General features: G+C 56.1%; 1 protein-coding gene across 1 annotated transcript in view; it reads right to left on the bottom strand.

Moving 5' to 3' along the window:
* Positions 1–16,968, bottom strand: part of LOC140193635 (protein kinase C alpha type-like) — a 138,445-nt gene that overhangs the window by 29,762 nt on the left and 91,715 nt on the right. The window contains exons 12-14 of the mRNA XM_072250795.1: positions 16,600–16,665; positions 14,338–14,403; positions 8,956–9,021 (exon numbers count right to left, since the gene is read on the bottom strand). Of these exons, the coding sequence (XP_072106896.1) occupies positions 8,956–9,021; positions 14,338–14,403; positions 16,600–16,665 (198 nt within the window). The remainder of the gene's footprint in view (positions 1–8,955; positions 9,022–14,337; positions 14,404–16,599; positions 16,666–16,968) is intronic.

Here is a 16,968-nt window from a genome sequence, read left to right as displayed (position 1 = left end):
GGCATGGAATCGAGGGATTTTTGTCTGGGTGGATTCAGAATGGCTTTGTCCACAGTAGGTAGGTCACTGTAGATGGAATGTATTCTGGGTGGGGATCCGTGAACAGTGATGTTCCACAGGGATCTGTTCTGGGACCCCTACTCTTTGTGATTTGTTTTAACATAAATGACTGGATGAGGAAGTGGAAGGGTGGGTTAATAAGTTTGCGGATGACATCAAGGTTGGTGGAGTTGTGGATAGGGTAGGAGGTTGTTGTGGGTTACAACAGGACATTGACAGGATGCAGAGCTGGGCTAAGAAGTGGCAGATGCAGTTCGACCCGGAAAAGTGTGAAGTGATTCACCTTGGAAGGTCAAATCTGAAGGCAGAATACATGGCAGGACTCTTAGCAGCGTGAAGGAACAGACGGATCTTGGGGTCCTCATGAGTAGAACCCTGAAAAATGCAGTGTGAGATGATGGGGTGGCTAAGAAGGCATTTGGTGTGTTGGCCTTCATTAGTCAGGGGCTGAGTCCAAGAGATGATGTTGCAGCTCGACAAAACGCTGGCTAGAAAACACTTGGAGTATTGTGCTCAGTTCTGGTCACTTCCTTACAGGGAGGATGTAGGAGCTTTAGAGAGAGTACAGAGGAGATTTACCAAGATACTGCCCAGATTAGAGACTGTGTATTATGAGGAAAATTTGAGTGAGCTGGGGTTTTTCTCTCTGGGGTGAAGGAGGATGAGAGGTGACTTGACAGAGGTGTGTTCAAGATGATAAGAGGCAGAGACACAGTGGACAGCCAGAGACTTTTTCCCAGAGTGGAAATACAAGGGGGCAAAATTTTAAGGTGATTGGAGGAAAATATGGGGGGGGGATATCAGAGTCAGATTTTATACAGAGAAGTGGTGGGTGGATGGTTAGAGGAGGGAAAGGGAGGGGCAGGCAGAGGGTAAGGGAGAGAGTTATGGGGGAAGAGCATGGGGGGGAGAGAGGTGGAGGGAGAGGGGGAGATGGGGAGAGGATTTGAGGGAGAGGAAGGGGAGAGGGTGGGAATAATGTAGTGACCGAGAGAGGAGGCAGAGATGGGTGAAGAGGCACCTCCGCTGTCTTGGTAGACTGCACCCACACCAGCAGCAACTCACAGCCCTTCCCCAGCACACCAGAGCAGAAGCCCACCCAGATTCCACCCTGCCAGTTGCTGCGATGAAGGAGGAAACCAGAGGGTAGAAATTCCACACACACTGCACCACAGATTAGGTTTGAACCACAACACCACATTGCTACTCACTCTGATACCCAGTAACCAACTCCTCAGACTCAGGGTGAGGCTCTCAGTGTACTTACCGGTGAGAACAATCCCTTCTGGTTTGGGACTGACGGACCCTGATATTGAGGACGTGGGGATACCGACTGAAAAGTGATGTAAACATGAATTTGAAAATGAGAGTGGTTTCGTTGTGAATGAAGGGGTTGTGAAGAGAAAGGAGAGGCGGGGGAGGGAGGAGGAGAGGGGGATGGGGAGGGAGCAGGAAGTTCCCCAGACAACATCCTATCACACACTCCCAGGATCAGACACAAAGTAAATCTCCCTCCACACCGTCCCATCACACACTCCCGGGATCAGACACAAAGTGAATCTCCCTCCACACCGTCCCATCACACACTCCCGGGATCAGACACAGACTGAATCTCCCTCCACACCATACCATCACACAGTCCCGGGGTCAGACACAGAGTGAATCTCCCTCCACACCGTCCCATCACACACTCCCGGGGTCAGACACAGAGTGAAGCTCCCTCCACACCGTCCCATCACACACTCCCGGGGTCAGACACAGAGTGAAGCTCCCTCCACACCGTCCCATCACACACTCCCGGGGTCAGACAGAGAGTGAATCTCCCTCCACACCATCCCATCACACACTCCCGGGGTCAGACACAGAGTGAAGCTCCCTCCGCACCGTCCCATCACACAGTCCCGGGGTCAGACACAGAGTGAATCTCCCTCCGCACCATCCCATCACACACTCCCAGGGTCAGACACAGAGTGAATCTCCCTCCACACCGTCCCATCACACACTCCCGGGGTCAGACACAGAGTGAAACTCCCTCCACACCGTCCCATCACACACTCCCGGGGTCAGACACAGAGTGAATCTCCCTCCACACCGTCCCAACACACACTCCCGGGGTCAGACACAGAGTGAATCTCCCTCCGCACCGTCCCATCACACACTCCCGGGGTCAGACACAGAGTGAATCTCCCTCCACACCGTCCCATCACACACTCCCGGGGTCAGACACAGAGTGAATCTCCCTCCACACCGTCCCATCACACACTCCCGGGGTCAGACACAGAGTGAATCTCCCTCCGCACCGTCCCATCACACACTCCCGGGGTCAGACACAGAGTGAAGCTCCCTCCACACCGTCCCATCACACACTCCCGGGGTCAGACACAGAGTGAATCTCCCTCCACACCGTCCCATCACACACTCCCGGGGTCAGACACAGAGTGAATCTCCCTCCACACCGTCCCATCACATTCTCCCGGGGTCAGACACAGTGAGGAGCTGTTCTGATTTAGGTGGGAGGAATCCGAGGAAAAACTACTGCATAAGGTTTCATGAGATACTTGGAGGTGGTTCGAAAAGACTCTTGGACATCTGAGTGAGAAGCTGGGCTGGTGTGGAAGCTTCGTTTGGAGTTTTACTGCCGGTTTGGGCTGGGTTTGTTGGCGGCTGCGAACTGCGCAGCTCCCAGCTGCGTCCGCTGGCAACTCGCCAGGAAGCCGGTTCGCTCCAAAACCAGAGGGAAACGCCGTCGTTCCCCCCCCCCCCCCCATTGACATCGGGGCAACGTTCCTCCTCCTTTATCTCCCTGATTCTCGTCCGGTGTCGGAGCCGGAGCATCCGAAGGGACGTTTCGACCCTTCCCGGCCTGGGTTTCTGCAAGTCTGGCGGAGCCTTTCCTGGCGCTGGAATTTCTGGCGCCGAGCCAGCGAGGAACTGTCGACTGCAAACTTTCCCGGCCAGTTAATCGCCTCGCTGCAGGACTTCTAACCGGCACCGCCGTAAAATTCTCGATTCGGAAAGAGCGCCAGCATGCCGGACCGGTCTCCGGGGAGTCGCGGGCCTTCGGGGAGTTACGCAAGGGCGGCTGCCTCTCCAGCCTCGGACAACGCCCTGTTTCGGTCGGTGAAGGTGGAACACGGGGTGCAATGTATTTTGCGCCCTGGAATGACACTAGAAAAGTGTGCGGAGGCCATGGAGGACCTTGTGGGGAAAGGTAGTATTTTGGCCACCGAAAAGGAGTTCGGGAAGGCAGTGTTCTATCTGGCGAATGAAGAGTTAGTGCACCGGGCTCTAAGCAGGGGAGTCACGGTAGAAAACATCTTTTTACAGATGGAGCTGGTGACAGCCCCCACACAACGCATCGTCCTCGGTTATGTTAAATCATTCATTCCCAAAGAGGACCTGCTTCCCCCACTGGGCCGTTTGGGACAAGTGAGGTCGGAGATAACTGCCATCCAACACAAATTTAAGAGACGCACCCTCCGCACCGTAATCTCTTTCCGGTGTCAGGTATTCATGCAGGTGGAAAGGGAGGACGACGTTGAGGGCTGGTTTACTGTCCGGCACGGTGGGGTGGACTATCAGGTGTATTGGAGCTCCGAGCGCCCACGGTGCCATGCGTGCAGGGAGGTGGGGCACTTTCGGAGGGACTGTCCTAACACCCGAAACCCGAGGGAGTCCACTTCGGGCACCAGTGGCCCAGCTACCTCTGCCCCTGATCCTGTTCCTGCGCCTGACCCTCCCCCAACCCCTCACCCTGCCCCTGATCCTGCCACGACCCCTCACCCTGCCCCTACTCCTACGGTTGTTTCAGTTCCTGCTCCCTGTGGTTCAGGTGGGGGACGGGGTGGAGCCTGTGCGGGGCAAAAAAGCAAAGAAGAAGTCCAAAGAAGTCAGCCCCCGAGACCGCAGAGCTCACGCCCATTTGCCCTGAAGTGGAGCGGGAGGCTTGCCGAGGTGCGCAGGTGGACGGGGCAGTGGAAGCGGAGAGCACCGCCCCGTCGGTGAATCCTGCACCTGTGGGCTCCTCCGGCGTGAAGAGGAAAAGGGGAATGTTCCCCAAAGAGGGCAGGGAGTGTAGATGCGGGGGAGTCCCAGGAAGGGGTGGGAATCCGGGCGGAGGTTGGGCCCTGATGTAGCCACCAGTCCGGTGGTAGATGGTGTGGTTGTGCAGAAAGCTGGTGCTAGCCCTGTTTGCACAACTAAGACAGACCTGGAGCCCTCCACCCAGGACTCAGTAGTAGGCGCCTCCCTGGCGGCAAGTGTGTTGCATAATATGAGAGGGGAGGAGACCAAACTCTCTCACTGTCAGCATCAGGCTGCCGGTGAATCCCTTGGACCAGAGGCGCTGGGGTCCCCTTCGTGCCTGTCTCCTAGGGAGGGTGGTGTACTCTGCATGCTGACCCCATCGGCTGGTGGCCTGCAGGGAGTCCCTGGGGATCCCTCCATTGTTGTAACTGTGGATGGGACCGATGCGACGGTGGAGCGGGCAGGTGTGAGTGGGGTGCCCGCTGCAGTGTGGGTTACGGGTGGAGCCATCCATTGGAACACTCGGGGAGGAAGATGGGGGATCTATTTGCAGTGAGGGGTTGGAGGGAGACTCCTTTGATAGTGAGACATTGGACATCCTCACCCCCCCCCCCCAGAAATCCCCATTGATACCGGTGGAGGAAATTAGGGAGTTCATTCTCAACTCTGAGGGTGCAAAGCATCGGCCTAAGCTAGCCTCGCTTCGCTGGTCCAGCATGCCGAGGCTGGTGAAGTCCCTGCGAGTCATCCTCAGACGGAAGGGGAAGAGGAATGCTGTGGTGGGGAATGACAGGCGGCAGCTGAAATCCTTCCTGGATGACCCGGTAAGGGAAATCAGAGCGAGAAGCAGCCTCGCTCCTTCAGGAGATGGTGGGTCACAGGGTAGCCATGGTACCAGGCGGGCCCGGAAAACAAAAACTGTTCTTAGTTTTCTTAGGGATAGTGTGGTTGACGGCGCCGCCACTCTCAGCGGGAAGGGTACTGGCGCCGAGGCCTCGTGTGCTCCCGACATGAAGCTTACCATAGCTAGCCTAAATGTAAACGGTAGCAGGGGCCCTCTCCGCAGTTATAACGATCTCTCAGTCCTCAGGGATGGGCGGTATGCGGTGAGTTTCCTGCAGGAAACCCATACCATCCCTGGGGACGAGTCTGCTTGGCTCCTGGAGTGGCGGGGCGGGGTCTACATGAGCCACCTCAGCTCCAACTCTAGCGGGGTGGCGATCCTGTTGGCCCCGACCTTCCAGCCAGAAATCGAAAGGGTCCAAGACGTTGTGCCCGGCCGTCTGCTCCACCTGGCTGTGCGCCTGGGTGGTGTACCTGTGCACTTTATCAATGTGCATGCTCCCAGGCGCGGTGTGATGCAGACGCGTCTATTCTGCCAGCTGTCCACCCTGCTGAGCTCCATCGATCCTGGGGATTGCGTCATCCTCGGGGGAGACTTCAATTGTACCCTCGAGGCAGAGGACCGCTCGGTCCTCCAACGCGACCCAGCATCGGCAAAAGAGTTAAAGGAGCTAGTCGGCTCCGTTGACTTGGTGGACAGCTGGCGGAATCTTCACCCCGACTCTAGCGCCTTCTTGAGAAGATCTAGAGAGGGGGGGTTCCCGGATAGACCGCATTTACATCTCTCGGGCCTACGTCTCCCGCGTGTCGGCGTCCTCCATGCGGCCGGTGTCGTGCTCGGATCATCACCTTGTGTGGATGGAATTTATTCCACTACATCCTCGGGTGGGATCCGGGTATTGGCATTTTAACAACCGGCTGCTGGAGGACAGCCGATTCCGGGATTCGTTCCGAGCGTTCTGGGTCTCCTGGAAGGAGAGGCGGAGAGAGTTCTGCTCCCTCCGGCTATGGTGGGATGTGGGCAAAGCCCACATCTGGTTTTTATGTCGGGAGTACACTAGGGGGTCGACAAAGAGGCGGGGCTCTGAGGTTGAGCGGCTTGAGAGAGCGTTGCTTGACCTGGAGTCCCGCCTCGGTCCGACCGCTGGAGACCAGCAGCTGCGGCAGGAATACCAGGAGAAGAAGGACGCACTAAGGAACCTGCAGCTCTAGCAGTCCCGAGGTGCGTACGTGAGGTCACGGATCCAAATGCTGCAGGATTTGGACCGTGGCTCACCCTTCTTCTACTCGTTGGAGAGGTGGCGGGGAGTTCAAAAGCAGCTAGTGGAGCTGCTGGCTGCCGATGGCTCCTCCATCACGGACCCCGAAGGAATTAACAACAAAGTCCGTTCATTCTATCGGTCCTTATTCTCGCGGGATCCGTCAAATGCGGAGGCGTGTAATGAGGTCTAGAAGGATTTGCCTAAGGTCAGCCCAGAGGACACAGTGCGTCTGGACGCCCCCCTGACTCGGGAGGAGCTGTCCACTGCCCTTCGGCAACTCCGGAGGGGTAAGTCCCCTGGCTTGGATGGACTGAGTGTTGAGTTTTATCAAGCTTTTTGGGATGTCCTGGGGATGATTACAGCCGTGTTCTAGGGGAGATCCTAGCCACGGGAGAAATGCCTCTCTCATGGCGAAGAGCTGTTGTGGTCCTACTGCCCAAGAAGGGAGACCTCCGCCTGCTAAAGAACTAGCTGCTGGTCTCCCTCTTGTGCGCGGGCGACAAGATCTTCGACCGGGTAGACCACAGTTTCCTGGTGGGCACCCTGCAGGCTTTTGGGCTCGGACCACACTTGTGGCCCGAGTTCGGCTCCTGTACTCTGCCGCAGAGTGCCTAGTTAAGATTAACGGATCACTGACAGGACCTATCCACTTCCGAAGAGGAGTGCGTCAAGGGTGCCACATGTCTGGTCAATTGTATGCGATCTGTGTCGAGTCATTCCTCAGCCTTCTTCGGCGAAGGCTGACAGGTCTGGTTCTGCATGAACCGGACATGGAGGTCGTCCTCTCGACCTACGCCAATGATGTACTCCTCATGATGACAGATCCCTGTGACCTGCGGAGGATGCACGAGTGCCAAGAAGTTTTCTCGGCGGCATCCTCCGCAAGGATCAACTGGGCAGAATGTTCCAGACTCTTAGTAGGCCAGTGGCAGGGGGATTCCCTGCCAGAGGAGATGAGAGCTTTTGAGTGGAGCACCAGACGCCTTCTCTATCTGGGAGTCTGCCTGAGTCCTTCTGGCAAGACCTGGCTGGCGAACTGGCAGGACCTGGAGGCAAAGGTCATGGCCCTGCTGGGGCGCTGGTCAGGCCTTCTCAGGGTGCTTTCCTATCAAGGCAGGGTGCTGGTCATAAACCAGCTGGTGGCCTCCATGTTGTGGTACCGGCTGGTCACCTTGGCCCCTCCTGCCCCTTTTGTCACGAGAATGCAGAGGAAGTTAGTGAACTTCTTCTGGGGTAACAGGAAACACTGGGTCTCTGCAGCGGTTCTGAGCCTCCCTGTAGGAGAGGGCGGACAGTCGCTGGTGTGTGTACGTACGCAACTGGCGGCTCTCCGCCTCAGGACTCTACAGAGATTCCTGTACGCCGAGCACCCTCCCAGGTGGCACGTGTTGGCGACTTTCTTCCTCCGGAGGGGCTGCTGTCTTGCCGAAGATATGCAGCTACCACCGGCGGGCGTCAGCCGTGCTGCTTTGCAGAGGCTGCCCGGCTTCTATCAGGACCTACTGAGAGTCTGGAACATGGTTGCCTCAGGCCGGGAATCCCCTCCTCTGGCAGAGGGCGGGGTCCTGGCCGACCCTTGCCCTGTCTCAACGGATGTCAGTGCGGCTCAGGTGTGTGGAACAACTCGGGCTGAGCTGCTCGTCGGGCCCAGGCCCCGCAGCCTTACCCGAGAGACGAGTCCACACAACTTGAGCCGTCTTTCATCGACACCCACAATCCCATTCAGGGATGCAGGCAGGAGGTACCTTTATGGGCTGCTGCCCCACACCCTCCACTTCCTAGCATTTGTCCACCGTCCCGACACGCCATGGCGGTCGGTCTTTCCACCTGGAGGTGAGGGGGGTCCCCAATGGAAGTCCCTCTACAAGGGAGTCCTTCCCATGCAACTTGGGGATCTCAGCTGGAGGGTGCTGCATAGAGCGGTACCCTGCAATAAGTTCTTTAGTTTGTACACGGATCTCCCAACCGCATGTCACATTTGCGGGCTGGAGGAGACCGTGTACCATATATACATGGAGTGTGCGAGGCTGCAGCCCATTTTCGCATATTTGCGTGGGCTGCTTCTCGCCTTCTGGTTGCATTTCAGTCCCACCCTATTCATATATGGTCATCCAGTAATGAGGGGGGCACAGAGGGATGAGGATGTCCTTGTCAACTTGCTCCTGGGGCTGGCAAAAACTGCCATCCGTGGCTCCTGGAAAAGGGTGGCAGGAGGTTCTCCCCGGGAAGACTGCCTGGCTATGTTTAGGGGGTGTGTTCGTGCTCGGATGAATATTGAAAAGGAACACGCGCAGTCCACGGCGACCGTAGCGGTGTTCCGGGACCGTTGGGCTCCGCGGGGTGTAAATGCCATCATTGATAGAAATGGGAATATTTTGGTTTGCATTGTCTATTTGTAGTGAAGTAATTGTGTTAGTCACTGTTTTGTATATATTGTATAGCACCGATATTTGTAATAAAGACAAAAAACAGGGGTCTGACACAGAGTGAAACTCCCTCCACACTGTCCATTCACACACTCCCGGGGTCAGATACAGAGTGAAGCACCCTTCACACCGTCCCATCACACACTCCCGGAGTCAGACACAGAGTGAAGCTTCCTCCACACTGTCTCATCACAGACTCCTGTGGTCAGACACACAGTGAATCTCCCTCCACACCGTCCCATCACACACTCCTGTGGTCAGACACACAGTGAATCTCCCTCCACACCGTCCCATCACACACTCCCTGCCTCAGACACAGAGTGAGTCTCTGTACTTACCGGTGAGAACAATCCCTTCTGGTTTGGGACTGACGGACCCTGATATTGAGGACGTGGGGATAGGGGCTGAAAAATGACGTAAACATAAGTTTGAAAATGAGAGTGGTTTCATTGTGAAATTCACCCGGTGATCACCCTGTGCAGTGGGACAGAGACTGGAGAGTGGGGGGTGGGCAGAGACGGGGAGTTCCCACCTTCAGGTGAGAGTGAGGGAAAGTGTATGGCAGTGAGGGGCTTTGGGGAAGGAGAGTGGAGATATGAGAGGGAGTAGGGGAGAGAGGGAGGGAGAGGGGTACGGAGGGAGAGAGAATGTTTGATGACTTACAGATTGCAAAAGCTACGTCCACCGCACAGTCTCCCCACACACGCGGGGTCAGACGCAGAGTGAAGTTCCCTCCACACCATCCCATCACACACTCCCAGGGTCAGACACAGAGTGAATCTCCCTCCACACTGTCCCATCATACACTCCCAGGGTCAGACACAGAGTGAAACTTCCTCCACACCATCCCGTCACACACTCCCGGGATCAGACGCAGAGTGAAGCTCCCTCCACACCGTCCCATCACACACTCCCGGGGTCAGAGACAGAGTGGATCTCCCTCCACACCGTCCCATCACACACTCCCAGGGTCAGACACAGAGTGAAGCTCCCTCCACACTGTCCCATCACACACTCCCGGGGTCAGACACAGAGTAAAGCTCCCTCCACACCGTCCCATCACACACTCCCGGGGTCAGACACAGAGTGAATCTCCCTCCACACCGTCCCATCACACACTCCCGGAGTCAGATACAGAGTGAATCTCTCTCCACACCGTCCCATCACACACTCCCGGGGTCAGACACAGAGAGGATCTCCCTCCACACCGTCCCATCACACACTCCCGGGGTCAGACACAGAGTGAAACTCCCTCCACACAGTCCCATCACACACTCCTGGGGTCAGACACAGAGTGAAACTCCCTCCACACTGTCCCATCACACACTCCCGGGGTCAGACACAGGGTGAGAATTTTTGTGTACTTACCGGTGAGAGCAATCCCTTCTGGTTTGGGACTGACGGACCCTGATATTGAGGACGTGGGGATAGGGGCTGAAAAATGATGTAAACATAAGTTTGAAAATGAGAGTGGTTTCATTGTGAAATTCACCCGGTGATCACCCTGTGCAGTGGGACAGAGACTGGAGAGTGGGGGGTGGGCAGAGACGGGGAGTTCCCACCTTCAGGTGAGAGTGAGGGAAAGTGTATGGCAGTGAGGGGCTTTGGGGAAGGAGAGTGGAGATATGAGAGGGAGTAGGAGAGAGAGGGAGGGAGGGGGGTACGGAGGGAGAGAGAGTGTTTGATGACTTACAGATTGCAAAAGCTACGTCCACCGCACAGTCTCCCCACACACGCGGGGTCAGACGCAGAGTGAAGTTCCCTCCACACCATCCCATCACACACTCCCAGGGTCAGACACAGAGTGAATCTCCCTCCACACTGTCCCATCATACACTCCCAGGGTCAGACACAGAGTGAAACTTCCTCCACACCATCCCGTCACACACTCCCTGGATCAGACGCAGAGTGAAGCTCCCTCCACACCGTCCCATCACACACTCCCGGGGTCAGAGACAGAGTGGATCTCCCTCCACACCGTCCCATCACACACTCCCAGGGTCAGACACAGAGTGAAGCTCCCTCCACACTGTCCCATCACACACTCCCGGGGTCAGACACAGAGTAAAGCTCCCTCCACACCGTCCCATCACACACTCCCGGGGTCAGACACAGAGTGAATCTCCCTCCACACCGTCCCGTCACACACTCCCGGAGTCAGATACAGAGTGAATCTCTCTCCACACCGTCCCATCACACACTCCCGGGGTCAGACACAGAGTAAAGCTCCCTGCACACCGTCCCATCACACGCTCCCGGGGTCAGACACAGAGTAAAACTCCCTCCACACCGTCCCATCACACACTCCCGGGGTCAGACACAGAGAGGATCTCCCTCCACACCGTCCCATCACACACTCCCGGGGTCAGACACAGAGTGAAACTCCCTCCACACTGTCCCATCACACACTCCCGGGGTCAGATACAGGGTGAGAATTTTTGTGTACTTACCGGTGAGAGCAATCCCTTCTGGTTTGGGACTGACGGACCCTGATATTGAGGACGTGGGGATAGGGGCTGAAAAATGATGTAAACATAAGTTTGATAATGAGAGTTGTTTCATTGTGAAATTCACCCGGTGATCACCCTGTGCAGTGGGACAGAGACTGGAGAGTGGGGGGTGGGCAGAGACGGGGAGTTCCCACCTTCAGGTGAGAGTGAGGGAAAGTGTATGGCAGTGAGGGGCTTTGGGGAAGGAGAGTGGAGATATGAGAGGGAGTAGGAGAGAGAGGGAGGGAGGGGGGTATGGAGAGAGAGAGAGTGTTTGATGACTTACAGATTGCAAAAGCTACGTCCACCGCACAGTCTCCACACACACGCGGGGTCAGACGCAGAGTGAAGTTCCCTCCACACTGTCCCATCACACACTCCCAGGGTCAGACACGGAGTGAATCTCCCTCCACACTGTCCCATCACGCAGTCCCAGGGTCAGACACAGAGTGAAGCTCCCTCTACACCGTCCCATCACACAGTGTCTGGGTCAGACACAGAGTGAAACTTCCTCCATACCATCCCATCACACACTCCCGGGGTCAGACACAGAGTGAAGCTCCCTCTACACCGTCCCATCACACACTCCCAGGGTCAGACACGGAGTGAATCTCCCTCCACACTGTCCCATCACGCAGTCCCAGGGTCAGACACAGAGTGAAGCTCCCTCTACACCATCCCATCACACACTGTCTGGGTCAGACACAGAGTGAAACTTCCTCCATACCATCCCATCACACACTCCCGGGGTCAGACACAGAGTAAAGCTCCCTCCACACCGTCCCACCACACACTCCCGGAGTCAGATACAGAGTGAATCTCCCTCCACACCGTCATGTCACACACTCCCGGGGTCAGACACAGAGTGAATCTCCCTCCACATCATCCCATCACACACTTCCGGGGTCAGACGCAGAGTGAAGCTCCCTCTACACCGTCCCATCACACACTCCCGGGGTCAGACACAGAGTAAAACTCCCTCCACACCGTCCCATCACACACTCCCGGGGTCAGACACAGAGTGAAACTCCCTCCACACTGTCCCATCACACACTCCCGGGGTCAGACACAGAGTGAAACTCCCTCCACACTGTCCCATCACACACTCCCGGGGTCAGACACAGGGTGAGAATTTTTGTGTACTTACCGGTGAGAGCAATCCCTTCTGGTTTGGGACTGACGGACCCTGATATTGAGGACGTTGGGATAGGGGCTGAAAAATGACGTAAACATAAGTTTGAAAATGAGAGTGGTTTCATTGTGAAATTCACCCGGTGATCACCCTGTGCAGTGGGACAGAGACTGGAGAGTGGGGGGTGGGCAGAGACGGGGAGTTCCCACCTTCAGGTGAGAGTGAGGGAAAGTGTATGGCAGTGAGGGGCTTTGGGGAAGGAGAGTGGAGATATGAGAGGGAGTAGGAGAGAGAGGGAGGGAGGGGGGTATGGAGAGAGAGAGAGTGGTTGATGACTTACAGATTGCAAAAGCTACGTCCACCGCACAGTCTCCACACACACGCGGGGTCAGACGCAGAGTGAATCTCCCTCCACACTGTCCCATCTCGCAGTCCCAGGGTCAGACACAGAGTGAAACTCCCTCCACACCGTCCCACCACACACTCCCGGAGTCAGATACAGAGTGAATCTCCCTCCACACCGTCATGTCACACACTCCCGGGGTCAGACACAGAGTGAATCTCCCTCCACATCATCCCATCACACACTCCCGGGGTCAGACGCAGAGTGAAGCTCCCTCCACACCATCCCATCACACACTCCCGTGGTCAGACACAGAGTGAAGCTCCCTCCACACCGTCCCATCACACACTCCCGGAGTCAGACACAGAGTGAAGCTCCCTCCACACCATCCCATCACACACTCCTGGAGTCAGACACAGAGTGAATCTCCCTCCACACCATCTCATCACACACTCGTGGTCAGACGCAGAGTGAAGCTCCCTCCACACCATCCCATCACACACTCCCGGGGTCAGACACAGAGTGAATCTCCATCCACACTGTCTCATCACAGACTCCTGTGGTCAGACACACAGTGAATCTCCCTCCACACCGTCCCATCACACACTCCCGGGGTCACACACAGGGCGAGAATTTTTGTGTACTTACCAGTGAGAGCAATCTCCTCTGGTTTGGGACTGACGGACCCTGATATTGAGGACGTGGGGATAGGGGCTGAAAAATGATGTAAACATAAGTTTGAAAATGAGAGTGGTTTCACTGTGAAATTCACTCGGTGATCACCCTGTGCAGTGGGTCAGAGACTGGAGAGTTGGGGAGAGAGGAAAAGTTCCCACCTGCAGGTGAGAGTGAGGGAAAGTGTATGGTAGTGAGGGGGTTGTGAAGAGAAAGGGGGGGAGGGAGGGGGAGAGGGCAAGGGAGAGTGAGGGGGAGGTGAAAGAGTGGAGGGGGAAAGGGAATGGGCAGGAGACGGGGAAAGAAGGTAACGGAGAGACAGAAAGAAAAAGAAAGAAAGAAATATATGATCTGCACAACTCAGTCCACACCGTCCCATCACACACTCCCAGGGTCCGACACCGAGTGAATCTCCCAACACACCGTCCCGTCACACACTCCCAGGGTCAGACACCGAGTGAATCTCCCAACACACCGTCCCGTCACACACTCCCAGGGTCAGACACAGAGTGAATCTCCCAACACACCGTCCCGTCACACACTCCCAGGGTCAGACACAGAGTGAATCTCCCAACACACCGTCCCGTCACACACTCCCAGGGTCAGACACAGAGTGAATCTCCCTCCACACTGTCCCATCACACACTCCCGGGGTCAGACACAGAGTGAATCTCCCTCCACACCGCAGACACAGAGTGAATCTCCCTCCACACCGTCCCATCACACACTCCCGGGGTCAGACACAGAGTGAATCTCCCTCCACACCGTCCCATCACACACTCCCGGGGTCAGACACAGAGTGAATCTCCCTCCACACTGTCCCATCACACACTCCCGGGGTCAGACACAGAGTGAAACTTCCTCCACACCGTCCCATCACATACTCCCAGGGTCAGAGACAGAGTGAATCTCCCTCCACACCGTCCCATCACACACTCCCAGGGTCAGAGACAGAGTGAATCTCCCTCCACACTGTCCCATCACACACTCCCGGGGTCAGACACAGAGTGAAACTCCCTCCACACCGTCCCATCACACACTCCCGGGGTCAGACACAGGGCGAGAATTTTTGTGTACTTACCGGTGAGAGCAATCCCTTCTGGTTTGGGACTGACGGACCCTGATATTGAGGACGTGGGGATAGGGGCTGAAAAATGATGTAAACATAAGTTTGAAAATGAGAGTGGTTTCATTGTGAAATTCACTCGGTGATCACCTTGTGCAGTGGGACAGAGACTGGAGAGTGGGGGCAAGGGGGAGTTCCCACCTACAGGTGAGAGTGAAGGAAAGTGTATGGTAGTGAGGGGCTTTGGGGAAGGAGAGTGGAGATATGAGAGGGAGTAGGGGAGAGAGGGAGGGAGAGGGGTACGGAGGGAGAGAGAGTGTTTGATGACTTACAGATTGCAAAAGCTACGTCCACCGCACAGTCTCCACACACGCGCAGGGTCAGACGCAGAGTGAATCTCCCTCCGCACCGTCCCATCGCACACTCCCGGGGTCAGACGCAGAGTGAATCTCCCTCCGCACCGTCCCATCACACACTCCCGGGGTCAGACACAGAGTGAATCTCCCTCCGCACCGTCCCATCACACACTCCCGGGGTCAGACACAGAGTGAATCTCCCTCCACACCGTAGACACAGAGTGAATCTCCCTCCACACCGTCCCATCACACACTCCCGGGGTCAGACACAGAGTGAATCTCCCTCCACACCGTCCCATCACACACTCCCGGGGTCAGACACAGAGTGAATCTCCCTCCACACCGTCCCATCACACACTCCCGGGGTCAGACACAGAGTGAATCTCCCTCCACATCATCCCATCACACACTCCCGGGGTCAGACGCAGAGTGAAGCTCCCTCCACACCATCCCATCACACACTCCCGTGGTCAGACACAGAGTGAAGCTCCCTCCACACCGTCCCATCACACACTCCCGGAGTCAGACACAGAGTGAAGCTCCCTCCACACCATCCCATCACACACTCCTGGAGTCAGACACAGAGTGAATCTCCCTCCACACCATCTCATCACACACTCGTGGTCAGACGCAGAGTGAAGCTCCCTCCACACCATCCCATCACACACTCCCGGGGTCAGACACAGAGTGAATCTCCATCCACACTGTCTCATCACAGACTCCTGTGGTCAGACACACAGTGAATCTCCCTCCACACCGTCCCATCACACACTCCCGGGGTCACACACAGGGCGAGAATTTTTGTGTACTTACCAGTGAGAGCAATCTCCTCTGGTTTGGGACTGACGGACCCTGATATTGAGGACGTGGGGATAGGGGCTGAAAAATGATGTAAACATAAGTTTGAAAATGAGAGTGGTTTCACTGTGAAATTCACTCGGTGATCACCCTGTGCAGTGGGTCAGAGACTGGAGAGTTGGGGAGAGAGGAAAAGTTCCCACCTGCAGGTGAGAGTGAGGGAAAGTGTATGGTAGTGAGGGGGTTGTGAAGAGAAAGGGGGGGAGGGAGGGGGAGAGGGCAAGGGAGAGTGAGGGGGAGGTGAAAGAGTGGAGGGGGAAAGGGAATGGGCAGGAGACGGGGAAAGAAGGTAACGGAGAGACAGAAAGAAAAAGAAAGAAAGAAATATATGATCTGCACAACTCAGTCCACACCGTCCCATCACACACTCCCAGGGTCCGACACCGAGTGAATCTCCCAACACACCGTCCCGTCACACACTCCCAGGGTCAGACACCGAGTGAATCTCCCAACACACCGTCCCGTCACACACTCCCAGGGTCAGACACAGAGTGAATCTCCCAACACACCGTCCCGTCACACACTCCCAGGGTCAGACACAGAGTGAATCTCCCAACACACCGTCCCGTCACACACTCCCAGGGTCAGACACAGAGTGAATCTCCCTCCACACTGTCCCATCACACACTCCCGGGGTCAGACACAGAGTGAATCTCCCTCCACACCGCAGACACAGAGTGAATCTCCCTCCACACCGTCCCATCACACACTCCCGGGGTCAGACACAGAGTGAATCTCCCTCCACACCGTCCCATCACACACTCCCGGGGTCAGACACAGAGTGAATCTCCCTCCACACTGTCCCATCACACACTCCCGGGGTCAGACACAGAGTGAAACTTCCTCCACACCGTCCCATCACATACTCCCAGGGTCAGAGACAGAGTGAATCTCCCTCCACACCGTCCCATCACACACTCCCAGGGTCAGAGACAGAGTGAATCTCCCTCCACACTGTCCCATCACACACTCCCGGGGTCAGACACAGAGTGAAACTCCCTCCACACCGTCCCATCACACACTCCCGGGGTCAGACACAGGGCGAGAATTTTTGTGTACTTACCGGTGAGAGCAATCCCTTCTGGTTTGGGACTGACGGACCCTGATATTGAGGACGTGGGGATAGGGGCTGAAAAATGATGTAAACATAAGTTTGAAAATGAGAGTGGTTTCATTGTGAAATTCACTCGGTGATCACCTTGTGCAGTGGGACAGAGACTGGAGAGTGGGGGCAAGGGGGAGTTCCCACCTACAGGTGAGAGTGAAGGAAAGTGTATGGTAGTGAGGGGCTTTGGGGAAGGAGAGTGGAGATATGAGAGGGAGTAGGGGAGAGAGGGAGGGAGAGGGGTACGGAGGGAGAGAGAGTGTTTGATGACTTACAGATTGCAAAAGCTACGTCCACCGCACAGTCTCCACACACGCGCAGGGTCAG

Source organism: Mobula birostris, unplaced genomic scaffold (assembly GCF_030028105.1).
Source record: "Mobula birostris isolate sMobBir1 unplaced genomic scaffold, sMobBir1.hap1 scaffold_651, whole genome shotgun sequence".
Lineage (NCBI taxonomy): Eukaryota > Metazoa > Chordata > Chondrichthyes > Myliobatiformes > Myliobatidae > Mobula > Mobula birostris.
This window is presented reverse-complemented; position numbering and strand designations above follow the sequence as displayed.